This window comes from Rattus rattus, chromosome 5 (genome assembly GCF_011064425.1).
Source record: "Rattus rattus isolate New Zealand chromosome 5, Rrattus_CSIRO_v1, whole genome shotgun sequence".
Taxonomy (NCBI): domain Eukaryota; kingdom Metazoa; phylum Chordata; class Mammalia; order Rodentia; family Muridae; genus Rattus; species Rattus rattus.
The window spans coordinates 93,819,822-93,847,259 of record NC_046158.1 but is presented as its reverse complement, the minus strand read 5'-3'; the positions used below and the strand labels follow the sequence as shown (position 1 = coordinate 93,847,259).

The 27,438-nt window shown below is 40.2% G+C and overlaps 1 protein-coding gene across 1 annotated transcript in view; it reads right to left on the bottom strand.

The window, feature by feature from the left end:
- The window catches only part of C5H15orf41 (chromosome 5 C15orf41 homolog), a 198,785-nt gene that overhangs the window by 140,610 nt on the left and 30,737 nt on the right, over positions 1–27,438 (bottom strand). The window contains exons 2-4 of the mRNA XM_032903901.1: positions 11,237–11,282; positions 10,288–10,352; positions 2,358–2,418 (exon numbers count right to left, since the gene is read on the bottom strand). Of these exons, the coding sequence (XP_032759792.1) occupies positions 2,358–2,418; positions 10,288–10,352; positions 11,237–11,282 (172 nt within the window). The remainder of the gene's footprint in view (positions 1–2,357; positions 2,419–10,287; positions 10,353–11,236; positions 11,283–27,438) is intronic.

Below are 27,438 nucleotides of genomic sequence, written 5' to 3'. Positions count from 1 at the left end.
CATCATGCTTCATGTCAAATTTTAGCATGTAAGTAAAATTCATAGTGTTTCAAATCTAACTTGAAAATATTTGTGTGGAGAGAACAAAATGACGGAGCATACAATCACCAACAGAACAAGATTGCCTAAAATGTGAGTTTTCAGGCCTGATCAGGAAAAGCTGGTATTAAGACATTTATGAAATCAATGATGGGTACCTAGATCCCTTATCCTACCCAAATCAACAACAACAAGGTGCTTTTGTCTATGAGACTTGCTGTACAACATAATATATGAGTTACATATTTCTCATCAATTTTTACAGTTACACTGATTAAATATATATTGACTCATAAAATACTACCATCACATCAATCGCCACCAGATACAAGCGTATGTCCTTTAAGTATTAACTAGCACATAAACATGGGAGCTTGGGTGTTTAGATGGCATAATCTGGTGCCCACCATCTCCAAATCCCCCTAATGTATTAATAATCTGATGTAAAGTGCTTCCTCTGCACTAACTGGGCACCAAAACAAAGGGTGGAAAAAAAATCTCTAAACAGCTATTTCTTTTGGGGAGCTTAAATATTACTACATATTCATGGTAAATAGTAAATATTAATATGGGGAAATATATGGTGATGGGTTAGCTTTTTCCATGCAATTATAAGATAATGGCTAAGATCAGTTCCATAAACTACGCTCAACAGAACTATCCATTCAAAATTTGAATGAGCAGCTGGAGTGTTGGCTTGGTGATTAAGAGCACTGGCTACTCTTCCCTAGGACACAGGTTTGATTCCCAGAACCCATATAGGGGCTCATAACCATCTGTGCCTCCAGTTTCAGGGAAGTTGACACCCTCCTCTGCCTTCCATGGGTATATATTAGGCACAAAGAAGGTACAGAGATGTACAAGCAGGCAAAAATGTGTGTGTGTGTGTGTGTGTGTGTGTGTGTGTGTGTGTGTGTGTGTGTGTGTGTATGTGTAACAATAAACCTTTTTAAAAACATTGGATTTGAATGACCATAAAATGCTATTTTAGAGAACTTCCATCATCAGTGGAAGCGAGCTCCACATCTGCGTCACTGCTTTCCCAGATACACCAACAATTCTACTAGCTCCCTCTTCTCGTTCAGAGAGGACAATCACCAAAATCCTCCCTAGTGCTGGGGTACCTCATGTCACTAAGAGTATACAAACTTAGAACAACGACAACAACAGTAAAATGTCTGGAGACCTTTAACACCCACCCTGCTCCAGAAATAACAAAATAAAATACATTTTTTGCTAGGAAGAGAAGACAAATTCATTCTATGTGTTAACTCTCCTATCAGACTGTGATGATTTTTCTAAGACTATTAAAACAATCTGGTAACTGATGGGTAATTGCTCTTCTGCTGACTGCAGCAGTGTGCAGACAAGAGAAGCCATCCTTTCTTCTTAATGCAGCATGTAGAACTTGCTGCTCCTGTAACGCTTAATGTTCACAGCACAGAGTCATCTTTAATGCAAACACACATTTTCTGCCTTGCCTCTCTGTTTTCCATTATAACACAACACAGAAACAGTGTGCATTTCATGCCGCTCCTATGAGGTTTGCATAAGCCATTCCAACTCAGACTCAATATTGTATTGCTCTCATTACAGTGGATAAATATTTTAGAGTTTAGGAATTAAATATTTTATTTTTCGGTAGGCTCTCTGCAACTATTGTGAACTTTCTGCAGTTTCTTCATTCACAGGAAATCTTCAGGGTTTCCTTTTGAAAATGTTAGGCTGTTAGCTATTTTCCCACACAGGAGCAGATCAGAGGTAACAAATAAGTTCCATAAATCACTTTATACTTGGTGTTAATAAGAATATTATGTTTCTTTATGGGAAGATGCTTTTCCATAGGCTTGCATCCTTTATGATAATAAAAGTTTACAAATAGAAAAATCAATCAAGTAAATAATACATTGTCAAATATAAAAGTTCTCCCTTCGTTCTTATAACAGCACAGGTTTCCTTGGCACACGTCTCTTTACTTGACAGGTATTTCTCAGGCTAAATTACGGCACCCAGACCTAAGAGCATGTTTGTAGCTGTTTGGTTGAAAATTTCCACAAAACAAGAAGCAAAGAAGTGTTCGTACATCTGCCTTAAAAGAAGTAGACTAATTATGTCAACTGATTTATTAATTCATGAAGTTCTTTGTCCAATTATTAAAAGTACAAAGGGACCAGGGAGCAATTTAAATGTCTAACACACCTCAAAATCTTTCTCTCTCTCTCTTTTTTAAAAGTTAATTACAATTCTGAGTAACACTACTCTAGATAGGCCCCTTAGGTTTATCTCAGGTTTACATAAAATTATAACAATAACATTACCTCATTGGCCAGCTCCAAGAGCACGGGGGCTGATCCATTTTTCCCCACACCACTCAGGTACCTAGGTAGACAAAGGCAAGTGGTCATGCAGTGACAAGGGAAGGCCAGCACAGACTTGTCAATGTCCCCTGTGTGCACATGTTTCTCCTGGGCAAAAGCCAAGCTCAAGAACTGTTAAAACTTGCTGCCATCACAGGGAAGCAGCGAAGGGCAAGGACAGTAAAGAGCTTACTCTAGCCAACCACTGACAGGGAGGCAAGAGGTACAGCCACACAGCAGTCTCCACTGCTCCTTAACTTTGAAAAGTAAGTGAATAGAGGTAATTTCTAAACTAACCACCCACTGCATCCTATGCCTCATACAGCCATCACACAGAAAGGGGACAAGCTGACTCTACATTCAAACAATGGGTATAGGCACACAGGCTCCTGTGCCAGGGAGACCTTCCACCATTGACAGTCAACTGGAGGCATCCATCTTCCCATCCACCCTAGATTCCTGTAATAACCTTAGCCTATACCATCAAACTGCACTTCAATAAGCAAACAAGCACAAAACCCTTGGCTCTCCCAGATATGGAGTACAAGGCAGCTTGTTTTCATCAAAATTTGAATGTGGCATTCACCTCCTCTAAGAACTCTGAAAGCCCACTTTCAATCCCAAAGCTACATGATGACCACCTACCAGGTGCTTGGAGTTTCCTTATAACTGGGTCTTTTTGCTATTGTTCTACTAGTGATTGGACCTAGGGATTCACACATTAGGCAAGGGCACTGCCACAGGGCTCTTATTGCAAGATTGTTTTGCTTTTTTGAATTTGAAACATGGTTTCACTGACTTGGCAGGCTGGCTTTGAACTCCCTAGGTTTGGCCTTAAATCGGTGGTCCTCCTGACTTAGGTTCAATAGATCTGGCCATAATCTAGTTTCTATCAACTCTATTTGGTCACTCTCATCTCCAACACTGTCTGCTACATTTATTCATCCGTTTTAACTCTGAACACACAGGTCGAACACCATGTTCTTCAGTCCACCACCCATGGGTAAGTTCACTGCCCTTCATATGCTAATGAGTTTTCTATTGCAGAACTCGGACTAATGTGGTGCTGAGCTACAGAAGTCCTCCTATCTGTGAGATGCATTACAACATACTGAACTGATGAAGAGCTCTCACCTCTACATGTATGATGCCTTCTTATGTATAGATATGCCCAGCATAAAGATTATAACTCAGAATAAGAGATTTATAACTGAACAACATGCTGTAGTAAAAGTTATATAAATGTGGTTTCTTTCTCACTTACTGAAATTTATTCAACTTCCTTGTGATCCCTATGCAAGATAACGTGAGGCCTATCTCATCAGAGGAAGTGAGATGACGGATAGGCAGCATAACCCAGCTTCAGGCTACTTCTGTTCTGACACAGGTCAGCAGGAGATGCACAGAGCAGATGGCTGCTGGTCACCTAAGTCATGGAGAGCAAAGCCATCCATGGGAATAGGAGGGCTAATTCCCTTGTCTGTCTCCAGCGCATCTCCTAGTACAATGGACACAGGCTTAGAAGGGTGGGGAATTAGAGTTCATTTAGTTTACGTACCACAATTCCTGGCTTATAAAGGATGATTATCTAGTGTCTATACATATATACTTTTTCTTATAAATATTTCTCTTAAAGCTTTATTAGACAACCTGACAAAATCGTGTAAGGATATTTTCTCTAAAATGTCTTATTTGATTGAATAAATTTAAAGTTCTTTGTTGATATAAAAAAATAAAGTCAGTAAATGACTTCTGGGACTAACTGCCAGCAGCAGATACTGTATTGTAGAATAATATAAGCAAGGCAGAGTCAACACAAATTTAGGGAGAGCAGTGACATTATTACAGCTTCAAAGTCATTCTAACCAGTCTACTTTTCCACATACTGGGTCCCTACTTAACTATGACTGTGTTACATAGGAAACCAAGGGGGCAACATGGGTGGGAGAAAAGCAAGTGTAGGTCTGAAAACAGGCCAGAAGCAAAAAGGGAAAAATAAACAGCCCCTCCAAAGACAAATAAAGAATCCAAAACAGGGCAATGGTGGTTTAAAGAACACAGCCTCTGGGAACATGAGCTTCTAACTCCAGTGCACTGAGGATGAACTAATCAACCTGTATGGCCGTATCATCCCAAGAAAGCGTGAGAAGCACATACTCCCGAGAGCTCCAACCCCAAGTCCAGTATTTAACAGCACACCATTATCAAGGTAGCTTTAGAATTTGGTACCTAGCATTCGTGTACACTTCAAATACTTTTGAGAATGCTGGGTTAGGCTTTAATCTGGGCTCTGAAGAAGCAAGAGGGAATAAAACATCCTTGTCTCCATCATCACAAAGATATGACAGTCTTCAGACAGCAATTAAAAAATCATAAATGCAGGGGTTGGGGATTTATCTCAGTGGTAGAGCACTTGCCTGGCAAACGCAAGGCCCTGGGTTCGGTCCCCAGCTCCGAAAAAAAAGAAAAAGAAAAAAAAATCATAAATGCATCATACATGCTATGCTAACATTTAAAACTAGGTGAGTTGGTCAGGAAGACCACTCCCAAGTATCACTTGACCCTTGCATAAAGTGAAAGAAGCAGTACACCCAGGAATCTGTTTTGGGGGGTAAACTACTTGTAAAGGGAATTGTTGTTTTGAGACAAAATTGCATGATTTCACAGAAAAGATCCATCTATCACTATATTGATAATCCACAGTGGGAACTTCTCCCAAGTTTAAAGCAACAGAAGATCGTCAAACAGTAATCCCAACACACACAGTTTCCATGCATTCACTCAGTGCAACTTCCTAGTGTGGTGAGTACAAAGGCTCCTTGCTAGCTCATATAAAGAAACCAAGGCACTGCTGACCCAGGCCAGCACAGTGACGCACATCTGAAGCCACAGTGCTGGAGGGAGAGGAAATACAGCACCCTTTGGCCAGGCAATATAGCTGAATCATTCAGCTCCAGGTTCACTCATCTTATCTCAATTAAGAGATGAATATATAAGTAAACAAGTAAATTAATGAACGAATGAATGCTAGATGAACCACGATGTAAGAAGACCCTGATATGATATCAACTTCTGGCCTACACACTCACACACCCACACAAACATAGACATACATCCCACATGTAGGAAGGGTCCTTAGCGAAGAGCTATTTAGGGATGTGTGATTGGAATGTCAATGATCATGACATTATGGACTTAGTTAAAAACAAATCAGTTGAGTTAGGGATGCAGTTCTAGAGTCGACCCCTTCCCCAGCATGCACAGGGCTCCATCATCAGTATAAACACACACAACAAGCCGCAGCTCTGACACTGTTTTCTCTTCTTTTGGAATGTTCTCCCCCTCTCAACAAGCCAGTAAAAGCTAGTCTTGTTTCTAAATGGGTCTACTTCCCCTTACTCTGGACACCCCACGTGGAGAACTGACAGAGCTGTGCTGTGCGCTACTAAGGTGTATACCTTTGCTGTCTCTTCCCCATGTGTGAGGACACAGTATCTTTCCCTCCCGACAGCAGTGGAAGGCAGGAATTGTGTCTTTTTCCCACGTGCATGGACATCACCATCAGGACAATATATGCAGGGAATGGTGCTATTGAACACCTCGGCTTTTTCTTGCCATGATAAGAAAACGAACCTGAGGAAGAAAAGATTTATTTTGGCTCATGGTTTAAGGGCAGGGCTGTCCAGCTCCATTGCTCTCGGGTCTGAGGTGAGAAACAAATCTTGGCAGAGGGGCATGGGAGAAGATAGAGGCTACTCACCCAATGTCAGCCAGGAGACAGACAGAAGGAGCCAAGGCAAGATATAGGCTCTCAAGACACACCCCCAGTAACCTACTCAACGACGTGACCCACACGCAAGGCGGGTCTTCCCTCTTTCGTTAGTCCTATCCAGAAATGCCTTGTTTTATTTAAACTGAGGAGTATGTTTTACTCTCTTCCCAGGCATTTGTCAATCCAATCAAGCTGACTCTCAGGATTAGCATCACAGTGGAATCAATGTTCAGAAACCAGCTTTATCATGTACTGTCAATATCAGGTCTCAACAATTCTTTTCTCCATGTCAACATCTTAGAAAATTCAATTGATCCGATTCTGTATAGCTATGAAAGCTGTTTCCTGAGCCAGTACGGTTAGAAGAGACGGGAGATAGGATTTCCAAACCTGCTACTGATGGGAACTTACAGATCTGACCAGCTGTGGCTGTCAATATTCATTGTCAGCCTGATTGGCTTCAGAATCACCCACAGTTGAGTATGTGAGGGTAGTGAGGGTGGTTCCAGAAGGAGACAGAGGAGAGAAGGCCCATGCAATGGAAGAGAGGGCAATTAAAAGAGGAAGTTGGAAGTAGGCCAAGTACCAGTATTCTCTGTTCGCTGTTTCCTCGTCTGCTCCTAAGCAAGGGGTATCAGGCACACCTTTCTGCTGCCATGAACTCTACCATGCAGAATATATTCACAAACCACAGGTCAAAACAAGTCTTCTTTCCTTAGATTATACATGTAAGGAACTTTGACCCAGCAATGAGAAAAGTAACTAACAGTCCAACGATGTGTGTCCAAAAAGCCTATGTGTAAATGGGTCGGAACCAAGATAAATTTCACCAAGGATGTTACTGTATGGAAATAAAGTAAGACAGTCCAAAGGAATAGAGAACTGTTTTCAAATGAACCTTAAATATCCAACTGAGCAGACTCCCCCCACCAACGCAAAAACTCAGGAAAGCACTTTCTACTGCTCTCCCGATCCTACGAATTCCCACCGGACATAACCTCAATGCTAGCTAGAATGTGGAATCAGGGTTCTCGCACTGCTGGCAGAAACATAACTGAGACACTTCTAGACACTAATTCAACAACACATAATCAATTTCTACATGTTCACATTGTTTGCACCAGTAATTACAAACACAGAAGCCAACCAGTGCCAATGAGTCAAGCACCAAGACGCTTACCACAGTATTATTTACAGTATCAGAACACTGGGCGCATTTGGTCCTCAGAAGACTAACCTGGGAAAGTCAGTCTTTTACATGGTGAAGTAAGGCAAGTCACAAAAGAAAAGGCTTTTCACAAATAATATTATATCATATACAGTTTTCCACAATAAAATCCAGGACTCACTGTTACACATGTAACATGACCTCATCTATGTAAAAGTGGGTTGTTAGAAGGCTGGGATGAAATTTTAACCAGTAGTTATCTCTGAGTGGCACAGTTATGGGCAGTCACTCACTCCTTTCTATGCCATCGCAAAGGTGCTTAATTTTCACGGCAGGTGGTATTGCCTTCATAAAGGAAAAAAATTTAAATAAGTTGTTATTAACATTTTCCCATTGCTTAAATATGTGTGGATAAAACACAAGCTGCCTTTATTCTAACCACCTAGAAAACAAACAAGAACCTTTGAAAGCCAATTTACCTTAGAAAAGCCTAGGACATTTGACCTGCACATTCCCAGTGACAGGCTGGTAAGGGGGCTCTGCCTAAAAAGTAACAGTATGGCTGGTCCCATGGCACTGAGGGGAGGGACGGCCAGTGGATCAGGACACTGCAGGGATGCCTTTCCTCTGAGTCTCTGTTATAGCCTCTGTTCTGGTTTTATTTCAAATGTTTTATGCCTCATCATAACTGAGACTCTCATATTTAAAAAATGCAAAGAAGCAAATCTATTTCTATATCTTCATTACCACCCCTCTCTCTACTCATTACCTACTGTTCATTACGCAGTAACTGTACTTAAACTCTTTTTTATCTTTAAAGGAAAACTATCCAGATAATAGAAAAATAAATGGAATAAGAAAAAAGATTAGTAATTATATACATATCTCTTTCTTGGTGCTGAGAACAGAGTCCATGGTCTTGCAGAAGCTAAGCAAGTACCCTACACCAGACTGCAACTCAAACACTCTTTTTGTTTTTATGTTGCCAGATATGGTCTCACAAAGTTACTATCTGTGAACCTGAGATCCTCATGCCACAGCATCTCCAAAGCTGGAATTACAAGATTGTGTCACTAGACTTGAGATACACACACACACACACACACACACACACACAAATATATACATATATAATATTAGCTGGTTTTCAAATAATGTGACTAAAGGTCTTTACAGTGACGTAAGTGAGCATGAGAGCAGGCAGCCCTTTTGCTTTATGTCGAGCCTCACATTTCGCAGGCCGGAGACTGAATTACTCTCTCGAATACTGCTTTCCTATCCCATCATCAAAGGCTTTACTTCGCAACACGGCTCCAACTGACAGTCTAGAATTATAAAATTCACAAACAAAAATGTATTTTCTTTTACACAAATATGGTGGTACAGGTCTGTAAGCATAGGTTGAAGGAGGTAAACTGCCAAGTCAGAGACCAACTTGAGCTGTATAATGACACGCTGTCTCAAAGCAAACAATTACTTGGCATAAAAAGAAAAAGAAAACCAGTATTTTTAAAAATTATCTAGATGCCAAAGCATTGTAGATTTCGTACAACTATTATAGGTCCTGTAGAACAAAAATGTAAATTTTATGAAGTTAGCTATGACTTTTCTCGAAATCTTCAAAGACTTGTTTAGAGAGGAATTCTAGATAAAATGTGTGTGTGTGTGTGTGTGTGTGTGTGTGTGTGTGTGTGATCTACTCATCTTGTACATCTTTAGTATCTTTAACTTAAAACGAAGGAGATCATTCACCAGTTAATGACTTCTTAAAAGAAAATCCAATTTCAACATCTTCAATAAACTTCAATTATTTTTTAAAATGTTATAAACTTTATTATTTAAAAATAACTTGCAAATAATAAAAACATCACATACCAAAATTAACCACAACCCAAAATCTGGAATTCCTTTCTAACAGATATCACCTCACTTAGAATGGCTCTCATCAACAAATCTGACAACAAATGTTGGAGAAATGTGGAAGAAAAAAGAATGTTTACTCCTCTCTTGGTGGGGTACAAGTTAATATGATCATTGTGCAAATCCATTTGGAGATTTCTCAAACAATTTAAAATGGAACTACCGTTTGTCCCAGCTCTTCTACTCTGGGGCCTAAACCCAGAAACCCCAAACCCTACCGTTGAGATTTCTGAACCCTATGTTTATTTCTGCCTTACTCACTATAGCAAGGAAAACGAACCAACCTAGTCGCCCATCAACAATTGAATGATAATGAAATTTTAGGATATACTGTTACCATTTACTGTTATTTATTCTGACATCAAAATGGTGGAAACTAATGTCAGAATTAAGAAAATCAGAACTATTTTAAAGGACTGTTAGTCTAGAATAATAAAGCTAAAATTGAAATATTCTCAGGAAACTATGCTGTTGGCTTAACACTCAAGATTTTCTTCAAAAACATAAAGTCCCCGTTAAAGCATGGTATTTGTATACAATGATTATCTCCATACGTGCTTATTTGATGAAGGTCTTTTCAAATATCTAAAAGGGCTAACACAACAGACATAAGGCAAAAGACCACACTGGATTTTCAAACTCATCTGTCACCAGCTTGCTGTATCTGAATAAGAAATAAACAAAAATTGGTTTGAAAACTTGCCACATGTACACGTAGGGCACATGTATACATGAACAAATGTCTCCATAAAAGATGTGCGCTTACTCAAAGTGTTACGTAGCCAAATACGCTCAGTGACAGTGTCTTCATCTCATACTCCCCATGCGTGCACACCTAAATGGACACCCACGCCATATTCTTCATACGTGCCAAAGAGAGCACTTAAAAACTCATTATAAAATACACTACGAGTCTTAAGTAACAGTCTTAAAACAGTACAGAAAGGCAGTTTAATGACCTAATTTATTCCTAATAATTATAGCAATTAATAGGTGCTGTGATACCCTCTAGTGGGGCAGGCAGGTCATACCTCTGGTAATAACTTTCAATCGCTTCTGGAGTGTGATGCTTGGCATGTGTTCTCTTAATATGTTTCTGAAACAAAACACAAAAAACCATCTTTATGTTGTGTCACAGATCAGAGTCAAGAACAGCAAAGACATATTTCCTCATCCCAGTGGCAACATACGGGGCAAATGGGTAATGGCTTGGGGATTTGGGTGGTGGCGGGACTTCTGTTCCGGCTACTACATGTATGCATTTTAATTTCCTGCTCGGCTGGGATGTCTGCAGACTGTACCACAAGTACAGTCTATATGTAAAAGCCACCAGGGTCATAGTAATTGAATCTAAATAAGTTTGCTTAGGGCTGCAGAGGGCAGAGGAAAACTTGTCCCCTCTTCCAACCTTTGTATTAATTTTCCCTCAATTCAATTCCATCTAAGTCCTCTGCGCTTGGGCTTTACAACCCAATTGCCATATTTAACCAGGAAGAACATTGCTTAAAAACAACTTATTTGAGAACTACAAAAAGTAATTCCATAGAGACTTGCCACTTGACTGACACCTGTCATCTCATGATAAATGACTCCATTTTCTGCCTCTCTTGCCTTCTGCCACTCCAGCAGTGGTCATTTATCATCATCTCTGTCAGCAGTGGGAAGCAGCACTGACAGTGCAAGTCAGCAAACATTTAGCACATGGAGCCACGCAACACGGGGAAATTATTATTGTCAGAATAATAATGCTTTAGCATAATTTATTACAGGTCCACCAAATAAGCAAAGGCTAGATGTTATTAGACAGATGGATGGGTAGGCTTGGCAGGCCTCCACTGAGACGCAGGCGCTGCTTGATGTGGAAAGGAGAACATCCTCCAACCCAATCAGAGAGCTGGCAGTTCAATTACAAAGAAATAAAGGGACATTCATCATTCAATTAGGCACCTGTCAACCCTCACAAAGGAGAAAACTTCTAACCTGGTACTCCTGGGAGAAGATGCTCAGCAGAGTGGCCTGCGATTGACTGGAACAAATAAAAGAAGGACAAAGTTAATTACTGGAGTGCACAGCAAAGAAATAAAAGAGAAAGGACCTTCAAAGGTAGGCCCGCTGCCCTGTAATCCAACAGAACACGAAAACAAGTGTGGAGAAGTTGTTCCAGATGAGAACCTCACACAAAGGCTTCCTGCCATGAGGTCAAGGAGAGAGGAAGAGCGGATGGGGAGGAAGAGCTGGTCCTGATGCAGGAAGCATATCACTTGGATTCTCTGCAACCTCAGGATGACTGTATCGGATCTGCAGTATAAAATGGGGTTTTATACTACAAAGGGCCACAAGAAAAAGGTTTCTTGCCACAAACCAGTGAGTTACTCCTAGAAACAGTAAGGAGCACATTCTTCACAGACGGACAGTGTTCCCAGGTTTATCTTGTTGGCTATCCCAGATTCCTGGGGGTGAAACAGTGGCGCTAACAAGATACAGCACAGAGGCTAATGGAACGTTCTCACCTATTGGCAAGCTCTGAAAAGAGAAGGCATCAGGAAGTGGCATCTACAGAAGGCCCCACTCTCAGTTACAGTTACCCTTACCCAGGATGTCACAGCACCAAACACTAGGGATACCTTCTTCCCAAACAGGGAGTTTGCGTCTGTAACTGTCTCCTTTAGAGATGGGATGGTCCTCTAAAATATCAGCATCCACTACTACCCTCTGACTGGCCTTGGTGTATACATCCACCTTATCCTATCTTGATAATAACTACCTTTGATATAGTCCTCTAGTAAATGCAAACTGAAGAGACTGAGATTTACATAATTTGATGTCAGAGTATGCCAGCACTCTGAGAACATTAATATTTTTATTTATGAATGAACCCACCCAAGCATGTCACCAGTTCAGAGAATTTGAAATAAAAATGATCCCATGTTTGTTCGCTCACAGTCATTGCCGGCAGCTTCTGGAAATCACCATGGGGTTTGGCTTCTGATCCTCCCCACCAGGACCAAATTATATGAGAAGATTTTAAAGAAAAAAGAAAACCCATAGGGCCAGCAAGATAATTCTGAGAGTAAAGGTGCTGACAACCTGAGTTTAATCCCTAGGACTCACACTGTCTGACCTCTACATGTGTGCCATGGCATGCATGCACCCATGCATGTTTATACATACATTTTCAACACAAATACATACAAAAATAATTGTAATATAATCCCAGCACTCTGGAAACGGAGGCAAGAGGACTGCTACAAGTTTCAGGTCTACATAGCAAGTACCTACCCAGCCTGGGCTTTAGAGTGAAACTCTATCATAAGAGAGGTGGGGAACAGAGGGAGAAAGAGACAGACAGACAGACAGACAGACATACAAACAGACAGACTGACAAACTGGGACCATCTTGGGAGTTGGGAGAGATGTGTAGATGATCACCAAGGAAAGTGCATATATAAATTAAAGAACTACTTCAGTATGTCAAAAAGTACCAAGAAATGACCAAGAACAATTATAAATTTATTAGTCTATTTTCTCAATTTCCTTTTAAAATTAGAAACTATCTTTTTAAAAAACTTTCTCTCTCTTCCTCTCTAATTCTCTCTCTCTCTCTCTCTCTCTCTCTCTCTCTCTCTCTCTCTGTGTGTGTGTGTGTGTGTGTGTGTGTGTGTGTGTGTGTGTGTGTGTGTGTAACTGGTTTGCCAGAATGTAAATGCAAATTGCATACCTTGGTAGGGTTATTGACATAAGCTTTTGAAAAGATACCAAAATGAAGGTCCAATCTGAGTAAACTACTCTACTTACCCATGAGTAAGAGACCTCTCCTCACAGTACAAAACAGACTGATGTTATTAGCCATTTAGCAGTACACAGAAGATCTATTTCTAGGTTTCTAAGAATATGATAGAAGTATTTGTTGGAAAGACAAAAGGTACCAGAGCTGTGAGTTTGAGGCCAGCCTGGTGTAGAGGGGGTTTCAGGATGCTAGGGCTACACAGGAAACACTGTCATGGGAAAAGAAAAGAGAAAAAAAGGACAAACCGTTCCAAGTGAGTCTGGTCAGGACTTGGGAGCACTGTAGGGTGAGACCATGTGTTTAAGTAGAGAAGGTCTTTAAACTGCTTAGTTCAGTGGCATGGGCATGAGACTAAGGGAGCAACCCAGTTTCTCTGTGAGAAAGAAGCTAAAGGAATCCCACCCACAAACCCTGGTGAAAACAAAACAAACAACAACCAGAACACAACTCGTGTTACAAGGAAGCCTGGCTCCAAGAACGCTTTGGTTTTGTCCAACAAACGTGGCTTAGGAAAAATGAGGGATCCCCTAAAAATATGCATGTCAACCCTCTATTCTAGGTGTGTCCATCTAGCAAGGAAGACAGAACCTGACCAAGTGCAAATGAGAAAAGCCAGAAAGGAAGCCTTGGTGCGATCTTGGGCACTGACCTAGGGTCTTCTTCCTCAACCCTCCCCAGTGTGCTGATGCTGACAAGAGGTCCTGGAGGTAAAGTCTGGGCAGGCACACAGGCCACCAGTCTCAGAAAGGGACAGGAAGGCGGGGAGGTTCCGGAATCTCTGTAGGCCAGAAGAAGAGCAGTAGTTTCTGGACTGCATTACTAGACGGCAGTGACTTTATCTCCTCCCGCAGCCTTGGCTGTGGAGTCTCCACCCAGAAGACTTCTCAAAGTTAGAGCGAGTTTCTTCACATGCAGTTTCCTGCATGTAATTCACACCATGGCAAGAGTAAAGTTCAGTCTGTCTAGTGTCCAGTTCTGAGAGGTTAACTCACTACCCTACATCCTCACTCACCATTTGTCTTATTTCAAGGATGAAGAAATGCAGGAAGAAACGTTAACTCAAAATATACAATTAGGCATTCAGATAAGGTAGTGAATAAAAACCACATCTAATTCCAGGACCTAAATTCTTAATCCCCATGTACTTGTGCCTTCCTGACAGTTCCTTAGAAACTGGTTCTGCAAGTCATGCATGCTAATACCTCTGCCCAGGCATCTGTGAGGTTGTATTACACTACAGACCACCTTGAGAGGTAGAACACGCTGCTTTCCTGATAGAAACTGAAGCACAGAAGTCAAATGATTTCACCAAATTAAATGGGTTTAGCTACTATTCCATTCTTTAAAAATCAAATTGCAGTTTTCCTTTAATTAGTTGCATAAAATATTATTTTCTTTTTGTGTTGAAAGGCAAAGGAACTCCTGATGGCAGGAAACAGTCCAAGGTAAGAAGACTGGTAGGCACTTCCCATTAACCTCCTTACAGATAATTTTAACTACGGCTACTGCATGGGCTCATTCTGAGCTAGTACACATGTCTTGTACTCAAAAGTTATTTTCATTTCATAACTTAGCATCTCACGTATAAATGCTGAAAATACTTTCTAAGGTGCTAATCTTATAAAACAATGCTTAATGAAGAGTTTCCTACTTATAAAAAATACACATTCTGTGTAAAATCTAGATCCCACTGCAGACAGTCAACTAGTCTGCACCCATGTAAAGAATATGGATTTGTGTGTCTCTACACAAATGAAGGATCTAAAAATTGAGTGGTAAAACATATTTTTGTAATATTCTCTCATAAAAGATAGCCACATCTATCTATTCCACTAACGTTATTCTTTCTAAATTACTGTGAACAGAACAAAGAAGTACCACGTGGAACAGACTGCAGTAAAACAAATTAATACTTTGTAAAAGACGAAAGAAAACCAAGTAACCACTTAGGTCAATACCTAAAAGACCCCCATGCAATGGTTTTTTTTCTTTCCAGCTAAGAAATGGTGATCCTTCCGATCTTCCTTTGAATCCTTTTAGCCTACCATGACAAGTATGTGCTCTAGAAGCTGGTATTGCTAACTTGGTAATTGGGAGGCATTACAAGAAATGTCTTGTGCGGTATGCATTTTTGTCGGGTCACCTAGCTGCTCAACTTATACACCTGTGAAAGTGACCCATCCACATTAAACAAGGGTGCAGCTCACTGCTCGCGGTTCCCATTACTCTTGTGTTGTGTCTTTATGGTCCCATCCCAAAGCTTGAGCTGCCCATAAGTGCTCCTGCAATCTCGGCTGGTCTCTAAACTCTGTCCAACGGTCCCATAATGCTATCAAAAGTCATGCCTGGGACATGATTGGACTATAGCTGACCAAAGAGTAACTGAATTACAATTTAAGGATTTTAAGGGTAGCCTCCCAAAAATGTTGTCTTCAAAGATTAACATTTTTTAACATGTAAACATCTAGAAAATAGGGAATAATGAAGGAACATGCAAAATTGAGCAGTAATAATGGCAAACTCAATAATCAGGAGAAACTCGAGCTGTTAGCTATTAGATTTAAAGAGACCTGAATTGAGCTACTGTACAGAACCCTAAGAAACTGTACAATGCAGCACAATTGTGTCAGTCTCACGGCTGAGCATTTATCTTCAAATAAGGAAGGACAGACTGCTAGGATACTTAATACTTTCTAAAGACAGAACGTGGAGAACTTACATCAGCAGATTGTCAATATGAACAAATTTTAAAAATGTTTTTACCATGTTACAGAATTTCATCTACACTTTATAGGAACTACACAAAGTATAAAACCACAAAGTATTACCATTTACTTTTCATGGACATCTCTGGATGCAGTACAAGAAAGGTGAGGCTGGTAGCAGTCAGCTCAACCATGGCTACTGCACATGAAGGGGAAGAGGGAGAAACAGCAGGTGTCGATCATACCTACAGTAGACTATCTTTTTAATCTAGTGGGGGAAGGTAATGCCGAGAGTGTTAAAATGCTGCCTTTCTATGAACATAGCAGTGCCTAAGCAAACAGGGAGAGGAAGAGTCTCCTTATGAATCTCTAGACGTTTATATCTCAAGACACATTTCATAAAGAAACTAAATAGGTAAACACAAGGAAATAACTGAGGAGCCATTAGATTTTAAATTGATCTCCAGAATTCTCTCTGCTCTAAAGCCTCCTATTCCAAATGTTCCAATTAATTACAGCCTTAGTATCTATACCTCTTACCTTCCTAATTAAATTTAAGTATTAACTTTTCAGAACAAGCCATAACATAAATCAGAAGAGAATAGAAGCCTGGGTGACGGGTACTTAATTATGCCAGGCAGTCCAGACTCCTGGTCATTTGTCTCCTAAGAAACTCTGATAGCTTAACAAATTATATAAATAATAAATTAATGGGAAATGTTTACCAAACATCTTTTTAAATTTCATTTTTAACAGGTTAAACTACTCTATGAGATGTTTTGAATTAAATGTGTAGTCATTTTATTATGAACAAAAAGGTTAACACAACAGTGAGATCTGATGGTGGCCCTTACGTGACGATATTTGTACTATATTATTTCCCTTACCAAATAAAATTAAATTTTCTTCAGTTCTTTCTCTCCTCTGGCTATTCCTCACCTCCTTCCTTTAAAAATTAAAGTCTCTCTCAGTCTCTCCCTCACCCTCTTCCCTCACCCCCACTATTGCTGGGACCATAGGGAACATGGCTACGTCTGGCTGTTTACCACTTCTATCCCATCAAGACATCTTTGCTCTAACGGGCCTTTGGTTCCATAAATCCCCTTAAGCTTCTACCTCACCTACCTCACAGCATGACTTCTGTTCCACCCCTCAGTGGACACAAACGTCATAGACTCCTTATCACTAAATCTCAAAGCCATCTGCTTCCTTACTTTTGAGTAGCTCCGACCAAAACACCTAAGGAAACAACCTAAGGAGGAAGTGATTTAGGCTAAGCCTCTGAAGGTTTGCTCTGTGGTCGCCTGGTCCCTGTGCTTGCTGCACAGAACAAGAGATCACAAGGTACACGTAGAAAGAAGCAGCAGGGAAGGGGCTGGAGCCTAGGCATAACCTCCTGAGCTCCTGCCTCCAGCACGGTCCCATCTCCTGAGTAAAGTAGCCACCAGAAAGGGACCAAGTGTTTAACAAATGAGCTCAGAGGCAATGTTCCATAAGTTAAAGCTCAACACAATATTCTCCTACCAAACCTCTCTAACACTTGCTCCGTTGACTGCCCCTCTTTGCTGAAGTTATCTTACTTCCTCTGGAATCCGATTTAGCCTTCCATCTACTTTGCTTTCATTGGCTCTTTGCTTCTTTCCTGGGTTTTCCTGAGAGTTCTCTTCAGTCATTTCCCCCTCTCACACAACACGTTAGTCTAGCTAAAAGTGCATCTTGCTGTGCTCCCAACGACTACTTCCATGGCTCCCATATAAATATACACAGAAATGTATGGAAGTGGGGGTGTTGGTTAAAGCAATCCTGATCTTAATTATAGTTACTGATACAGATTTTCTCCCATTTGGTCACAGATATCTCTCAATCAAATTAACCATCCACTTCTTTTCCCACAACCACGCTTTCAATCCCTACTTCCTTGATATTTTCATCTCATAAATGTATAGACATGAGCTAAGAATGCATTGGTCATGCCTTTCCCCCAGGCTGAGACATCTCACCATTTCTTGTTGACTCCATTATATACATATACACAAACACGTACATATACATATACATGTGTGTTTCGTATCTGCCTACTCTTTTACATGACTGAGTAGCTTGCCAATTCAGTTCCCTTTTTTCCCATACACAGAGCTTCTGGCACAGTCTCTAATACCACCAATGTTCTTCAGAGACATTTTGTTTATATTACTCTATGTTTCAAAACCCCTTGTCTGTTGCCTCTAGGATGATTCTCCATCTTACAAGTGGTTACATTTCAGCTGGCCTTCCCTCTAACAACTCTCTCTGGCTTTCAAACTCCTGCGCAGCTGAGATGCCACACTGCTCTAAATGACCAATGGCGTCCACAACACTCATCCCTCTTTGACTTCCTTAGAAAACTTCTACCCTAAGGTACCGGCAGGAATGCAGGTGGCTCTTCCATAACGTGCTGTCACTACTAACTCCAGCCTCCTCTGGATAGAAGGTAGGACATTTTCAGATTAAAGTCAACCTTTTCCCTTTACAAAAAGACAGAAGCTAAAGACTTCAGAGGTGAAATAATTTGGTCAAGGACACATGAAGAATTCTTTTACATTAGCTGAGTCAAAGAAAACCTAAGTTGCATTACATGTGGAACTTAATGGAATAGTACTTCATGATGTCATCTTAGATAGGAATATGGGAATGTGATGAAATTTCAGTACAGGTCAATGATGTCAGTAATCATAATGTACATATGTCAATGCAATTAACTTGGAAATGCAAATAAGGAAGAAGACAATAGAACATAACTTGTAACAACAACTGTCCCCAAAACCCCAAGTTTGCCTTTGTCACCATCAAAAGCAACTCTTTCTTGATGACTAAATCCTCTTCTCATAGCTCTGACTAGAGCTTTCAGCTGTCACTGTACTGCAGGTTCTCAACTCGTGTGACAAACAGCTACATATTCAAATTGATATGTCAGGATTTGTAGGCCTTTATATATTGAGTATGATTATAGATTTTATGGGGAAATAATTTTGCACCTTGGAAAAGTATGGTTTTTATCATACAACTGTCATTCAATGGTTTATGGTTTTATTTAAAAAAAAAATCCTCCCCTACAGTATAAATCAGTGAAAGAATGGACTCTTTCCTGGCAAATTTGTTATTAGTCTATTGTATAGGAAAAAAGAACTCATACTGTAAGTCATAAAGAGTCACATTGTGTGAAAATAGATATTTATACTGCAATGAGGAAAAACATAGCCAGTGAACTTCTACTATGCTACCCATTCATATTTAGTGAAAATACATGGGAGGAAAAGCACACGGACTTAATTTCAGAATGGGCAAAGAGCTTGAATAGACACATCTCCCAGGAGACAGGGAGAGCAGTTCATTAGGGAATGTGAACTAGTCCCACTGTAAAGGACTAACCCACAGTGGCTGGACTGACTGCAATAAAAAGCCACACATTAACAAATGTTGGCAAGGATGTAGGGAAACAAGAACTTTCATATACAGGTAGCAGGTTGAAAACGGTGCAGATTTTTTTAGAAAACCTTGTTGGCCTTTGAGTTGATCCCTAGAATCCACAAAGGAAAGAAACAACTCCTGAAAATAAATGACGTCTATGTGCCACAGCACTCATGCATACACACAACCTCCCCACACACAAATAATAATAACAACAATAATAATAATATAAATTAAAAATCATTAAACACAAAATTACAAACTGGCCCTGCAACAGTACCCTTTGAGATAATCAAGAACTGAACCTGTGTCCTTTCCAACCCCACCCACAGTGTTAAAAGCTGCACTGTCCGTAATAGACACAGGTAGCAACAACACACAGGCCATCACACAGATGATGGGTGACTAAGATGTAGTGTATCCATCTATAAGACTATCCTGATAGAAAATTAAGCAATGATCTCTATTCAAACACAAAGAAACCTCTTAAACACTATAATGTAGGACAAATAAACAAACAAAAAACTTCTGATCGCAAAGGCCAGGCAAGGTACTACTGGATTCATTTACATGAACTGTCCAGGAACCAAAAGTGCATTAGTGGTTGCCAGAGCTGTGTGCAGGAGACAGAGGGCATTTACTAATGCCTGTGATGTTTCTTTTCAGAAAGAAAATGCTCTAAAATTAGGTCGTGGTAAGGGCTACTTGACTACATGAATATACTACAAACTACTGAATTAATCATGTACTGTTTTAGAATTGTGAAGCTTGTAGTATGTATGCAAGAAAGTCAAAATTAAAAATGAGTAAAAGATCAAAACTATTTTTCCTCTATGGCAGTTCCAATAATATGAATTGCCTCCATCTCCCAGTATAAACACCCAATTGTAACATGATCTCACAATTGTGCAAGTCAATATTTTTCTAGGGTATATATAATTTTTCCTTGACTTAGGGATGGCTTTAGTTCTTAATATTACCTTCATCAGTTCTGACACACACCTTATGCACTCCACAAATACTCTAAACAGAAAGGAGCATCAGAAGCTGCTGTGTTAGCACTGGAGTATTGTGCAGTACTGATAAAATTACTGATTTTAGTACTGGTGGTTTGTGTGCTTTTGAAGTCAAGTCTCTTTATGTAGCCCAGAGTGGCCTTGAACTCAGTTACCTGCTGCCTCACACACTGCCCTCACTTAGTCCCAGGTTTAACTACAGTTTGTCAGAAAATGGTGCCTGGGTCCTAATACTGACCAGCAGTCACACTGAAATTGGTCCTTCTGTGTAGTTTTGTCCTAGGCAAGAACCAGGGTCATTAAATTGTTTGTTAAGATTTCCTGGAAATAAAATAATTCTGACCACAGGTTGAAAAAATAGAAAATAGCTCCCACCATCCACACTGATGTATGTACCACTTTCTCTACAACAACATAACACACCTCACAGATAAAATACCACAATAACATCACTCAGAAACCACAGGATCCCCCAGGTTACCTTGTTTTTCTAATGTAAGAATAAACCACATATTTAATAAAAAAACAACTAGATATTCATCTGAATAACTGAATTAGAACAGTTAAATGCACATATATGGATATAAATAAAATAAGAAATTTGTCCAATTCACAATCCTAATTCAAATACTGAGTTATTTGTTCTTTCGGTTTGCTCATGTGTTTGAGGTGGGATCTCATGTAGACCAGGTAGGTCTTGAACACACTATGACGAGGGTGACATTCAACTCCTAATCTTCCTGCCCCTCGTTCTTAAATGCAGGGGTCACAGGTGTGTAACACCGTGCTACTTTGTGCCATGCTTGGGATTGAAGCATGGGACTTTGAGCATATTAGGCAAGCACTCTACTTACTAAACTACACCCATAACCGTCAAGTACTGTTTGTTTTTTTTTTTTTTCCTTTTAAGGGACTGTCTGCCTTGAACTAGGCAATCACAGGAAATGACCCCAGCATGTCTGATGACGTATAACGCCCTACTCCCTCACCTCCTTCGCACAGCTGCAAACTGACTCTTGAGTTTAGTTCAGGAGATTTTTATCATGGAGGCTTAATGTTAAGTAAAACAGAGTCGATCTTGTTCTTAACATGAATTTAGCTTGAGAAAGGTCTTTTTGCAAAGGATAGGTTTAAAACACAAAGTAGGGTACTAACGAACAGGTTTTTAACTTTTATTAGAGACAAGAATCACGTCTCTAGTGATGTTCAGCAAATTCAGCAGGTAACTCACATTATGAATGTCATTTAGGAGACTAGTGTCTCCGTCTAGCCAACAATACCATGTTTATACTGCATAGCATCCTTCTACCTTCAGAAGCCTTGAATCTTACATGGCACCAAAGGCCTTGTTAGTGTTTTAGACATTCCCATTACCATTCAGTGCTAACAGAAGAGACTTGCCATCGACTACAACTGGTTTTCCAAACACAGCTGCTTTTAGAAAGCCCTCAAATGATTTCATTTACTTTCTCAGAATTTTTGTTTACACGTGTGTGTGTGTGTGTGTGTGTGTGCATATATCATGTTAAGTGTTTGCATACATACATATATGAAATCAAACCCAGGGCCTTCTGGTGAGAAGTCAGCCTGTTACCACCGAGCTATACTTCCAGTCCTTCAGTTTTAATCTTATATAAAAGCAAAAAACAAAGACAAAACATATAAACAGACAAAATTCCACAGTCAAACACTGGTTTCTTTTGGTTGCCTTGAAAAATGAACACAAACTTAACAGAAATTTATTCTTATAATTCAGGGGGACAAAAGTCTAAAATTAATACCACTAGCTCAAAAACTGACTTTTTAGATAAGAATCCACTCCCTGTCTCGTTTAGCCGCTGGTGACTACAGGCATTCCTTAACGATTGATTGTGTCAAGATAATTTTCACGAGAAAGATCAGATCTCTCTGTTCCAGTGTCACACTGTCTTCTATATGTGGGGTGGAAAACCTCCCTCTGTCTCCCATTTCCAAGGACACATTCACTCCATATAGGGCCCGCCTTATACAATCACTCAGGATACTTTCCTTTCTCACTAAAACCCTTAAGTTAATGTAACCCTTGAGTTACATTAGTAAAGACCCCTAAATCTCTATGACGTTTATAGGTCCCATAGTTTAAAACCTCACATGTTTAAGGGAAATGGTTTTTAGCCTGCCATTATCTACCCCCTGATCCAGAGATTCACATCTGTCCCACATACAAAATATATTCACCCCAGCTCAATGTCCCACAAAATCTCAACTCATTATACCATTAACTCAACATCTGTCAAGTTCCAAACTCCTCAAATCTTATCAAAGCTAAGTGTGACGTGACTCTGAACACAATCCAGTCTGACATACTCCTAGCTTTCACAGCCCCGTACACAACTGTGTAACACTTTTATACACTGAAAGCAGGACAGACATCCATAGGGAAAGAATAAGCAAACTTATGCCTTCACACAAAGACTAGTACCCTGCAATAATGCATACAACTACATGGGTGAGTCTCAAATGTACAGCGGTAATTAGAAGAAGTCAAACTCAAAAGGCTAACTTGGCAGGATTCAATTGTTATGGTATTCTGGGGTGGGGAGAGACACACATCAGAAAACAGACCAAGAGTTCCTAGGTGCTAGGGATAGGGGAACAGAAAAGGACAAAAAGTGATTTTAGGGACTATTTTGGCTCAATGGTATCTGATTTAAAATGCATAATTATGATTTTTGCATGGATAAGAATAATGGTAAACAGAAAAGAAGAATGTTAAAAACCCATGGCAACATTTGTATAAAAAATGAAACAGGACTCTAGTCATGACCACAGATGATCCCAAAGAATCAACCCATAGGCTACCCTCAACTCTCCCTAAAGGATTAACAGAAGCTGTGGACAGAATGTTCCCATGCTGCAGCCATTAGCCCTAATGTAAAGTAAAGGCACCTTCAGACGTGGTCCTTGGAAGATAAGCAGACTTCAATGAAGTCACAAGGTAGGAAATCAAGATGGAATGGTGGCTAAATAAGAAAACAAAACAAAACAAGGAGTGGCTTCAGGCATACTCACTGAAGAGGCTATGGAGAAGAGAGCTATGCACACATCTGGAGGAGGGCCCTCATCACAGCTGAACCATCCTTACACCCAAACCTCGGATTCCCAGTCTAATGGATTTCACTACAGTAGGCAAAGAAGACTATGACGAGCTATGATAAGCCTTACACAATAGGCCACACTGTGAGGATGGGTGATTAATCACTGCCTCTGCCAATATTTTCAGCTGACTAATTAATTCTTGAAGTTCTGGAGCTGAACTAGGCTGCCTCTTAAGTTTAACTCTGAATGTACATCCAGAGGACCGATTTGAGCCACCACCTCTTTGTTACCTGCAATGGGTTTTATGAACCCAACTGCTTCTATTCTATGTTGTCTCATTTTCATCTGATTTCTAGTAGTCCCAAGGTTTTCTTACACTTCAAATATCTTAAGTGTACCTTTCCACTCAACAGAACTCCTCCATTAACAAAATTCATCAAGAATTGCAGTCATTGTGTCCACTCTGTTCTCATAAGGGGAAGGATCTAATTGGTTGTGCCTACAACATTGCCAATCCATTTGTAAAAGGGTTTCTTTCCAACCTTTTCACAGAATAATTTCAAAGTAGCTTAAAGCTGCTGTACTGGCTGGCTTTATTTCAACTTGACACAAGCTAGATTCATGAGAGAGGAAGGAGCCTCAGTTGAGAAAACTCCTCCATGAGATCTAGCTATAAAGGCATTTTCTTAATTAGTGACCAATAGGGAAGGGTACAACCCATTTTGGATGGTATCACCCTTGGGCTGGTGGTCCTGGGTTCTATAAGAAAGCAGGCTGAACAAGCCATGAGGAGCAAGCCAGTAAGCAGCACCCCTCCATGGCCTCTGCATCAGCTCCTGCCTCCAGGTTCCTGTTGTGCTTGAGTTTCCATCCTGACTTCTGTAGGTGAAGGACAGCAAGGTGGAAGTATAAACTGACTAAATCCTTTCCTCCCCAGCTTGCCTTTGGTCATTATATTTTGTTGCAGCACTAGAAACCCTAAGATGACCACTTACGTTTTTCCTGTTTCTTTTTGTGTAAAGTATGTATAGTTCTCTCTTAATCTGTCTAAATTTAATAGATTACAGAGACATCATATAAAACTGATAAATATGAATGGTCTGTTTTCATAATTGTTATAATTTATTAAATACATAGATATAACCAGTATCATCTTGACTATTTTCATCTTAAACTTTATTTTAACATAACAGTTAATAACAGTCTTATAATATTTCTTTTAGACTCTCTTCCAAATCCAACCCCAATTTACCAAGTTCTTGCTTTTCATTGAACAAGGAAATACAGCAAGTAACATAAAAGCACCTTTAAGAATTTGCAGGGTTTCTAAAGCCTCCACAGCACTATTAGGAAGCCAGGCAAAGTATCTGAAACCTCAATAGGCAGCCTGTTTACCTTGAAAGAAGTGCAGATTTTCAATCTTCTTGAAAAACATCCCCATGATACAGACTATAATTATTCTACAACCACGCATGTTAATAATAAATGCTGGCAACGGTAAAACAACAAATGGAATGTCTTCAGCTGCATTAAGGCTTTCCCTTAGGAAACAAACAGTTAAACCACACCACAGGCCTTTTATTCTCGATTCACGACCAGATCTTCTTGGCAGGTGCTCACAGCTCTTACAGTGGCTTCAGTAGATCCGTTTTAACACTGTTGGAGATGCTTTCCCTCCTTCCCATGTGTCTTCAGGACACAGAGGATAAGCAGATGTAGACTTCCGTTGTCAAGACTGCGCTACGCTAACATACTTTGCTCAATGTTAACTTTGTTAGACCATTCCTGTAAGTTAACCTTTCCCCATTTCTGTTGAATTCCAATAAAAGCTGTCTGTCTGCTCAGGAACTATATATTGCCATGATGCTTATGATAATGGAATATGGTAGCATGGAGAGAGTTCATTAGCAACCTGGCTCTGTTTCACTTAGCCATTGCTGTGATGATAAAAGTAGTGCCATTATTTAAGAAACTGAGGAGTCCAGCATTTGATCCAAATGGGCACAGCCAACATGTAAACAAGCAGCTTGGCTCGAGCTCTGAGCTTAATCACTGCCTGGAATGACAGATCACTCTCCACAGCCAGTGCACCAATATATCACAGGACTGCAGTTGCAAAGGAGCCCTCAAACCTCCTCGACCCAGTTCCAGGAGGAGTATTTACTGAGAATAGAAAGCTTGTGATAGTTCCTAAAGGAGCAGAACAGAGGTTTCAGAGACTTCTTACCCAAACACCAGGTCACATGAACGCTCCCTTCAGATTCCAGATCCAGCAGCCTCCAGAGTCCTGACCAGAGTTCTAAGCCTTCCCCAACGACTACCACTTACAACTCCTCATCCTACACACAAAGACATTTCGCCATTCAAATTCACCATGTGAAAGAGGACGGCAGCTCAGAGAACTATTGAAGCATGTATAAGGACCCAAGTTTGATCCTCAGAACTAGAAAAATATAGAATACAAAAAGAAAAGTTCTACTTGGCAGGTCTCTATTTATCTCCAGTAAAGATAACACACAACTATTTGATGTAAACAAATGTAGCTTGGGTTATAATTTGAACTAGAAAAACCAAAAAGTTACTTTGACACTATAGTTTTAAGTAATAAACAAGAACTCACATTCATGACTTCAAGATCTAAAGAAGATACAACCATTTTGTTTTTTTAAAGATTCAAATCCAACCAGAAAGCCATTGGTTGGTTATCTCAATAACATTCATGCCAGTATTGCATCGTAGGCATATTTTGCCCCGCTGGTCATTATGGTAGTTCACACAGTCACAGCTGGACAAGACTGCTGATGACCCCTTCCACCACCAGCACCATTGCATAGCGCCTTCCAGCAGGAGGAAGCTTCCTAGTCAGTCCTGACTACATTTCTCCATGTCCTGTGACAAATGTGTGTGGTATCTTCAGCAACAGGGTCTTACCATTAACATCTAATGGGCGTTAATCTGGCCATTAATCCATGGTTGAGCTCACAGGCCCCAAGGGTGAACCTGCTACTATTATTTTGCTAAACAGACACAGTGTCAAGCTGCCTCCAAATTCCTATCTTATACCCAGAGATTAGTGCAGCTCTCAAGCCTCATCAAACAAGTTTCTTTGTCCAGTGGGTAGTAGCCAAATTCACAAGTCAAATGCAAAGGATGAGAGATTATGGAGTTTTCAGCCACACATACTCTATCACACCCACTCCCTAACTGGCTCGCAGGCCATCACAGAGAAAGGGACAGAAAGGCTGTGAGAGGCAGAGGTCAGGAGGAACACTAATTAGACAAATATTCCAGTGCTCCACAGCAATTCTATTTACAGTCAGCTCCCTGGTATTTCTTCTGTTTGGTTGGTTGTTGACTGGCTGGTTTGGTTTGCTGCTTGGCTGTTGCCAGTTTGTTGCTTTAAGAGAGGGCCTTATGCAACCCAGAATGGGCTTCAATTCCCTGACTATGGACTAATGACTGTGATCCTTCTGCCTCTCCCCCTGGAGTGCTGTGATGGCAAGCATGAGCGACCTCCCTTGGTTTTTCCCTTATCTTTTTAAATGAGGGAAAACGTGCAAACGTGTTCTAGCTCTTACTGAAGGAAGGTGTCATTGTTAAGAAACTGTCCCTATGGTTCTTCCTAGGACACAAACTTCTGCCCTAGGTGTGTTGCTGTGAACACCGTCTCCTGGACCCCATTCCAGCATGCCTGTGAAACAGCTGCTTTGTTTTTTCGCAATCTACTATAGAGCACGTAAAGAACAAAGAAGGAGACGGGTTTACAGGCAGGTCTAATGACCTATCCTCCTTCCATCAGTCCACTCCATTCTACTAAGGAAAACTGGGTTCCCTCTACCTTCACCCATATTTAACACTAAAAAATTGCAAGAAAACATACTTTGAATATCAACTCTTTCCACCAGGGAACATATAGGGAAGTCAATTCTTAGTGTAAACACAATCATAAAAGATTAAAAGCAAGTGACACAATGATGGAAGAAATAAGCAATGGACTTTCTCAAGTTTTCTCAGGTTTTATACACATATAATATTAAGCCCTTTTATTAACATTTCAATGGACTATGGCAACTGAAAATAGAAAAAGTATCTTCACCCCAAGGCTAATTTATGGCCTCTCTAAATATAGCACAACAAAGAATGTTACGT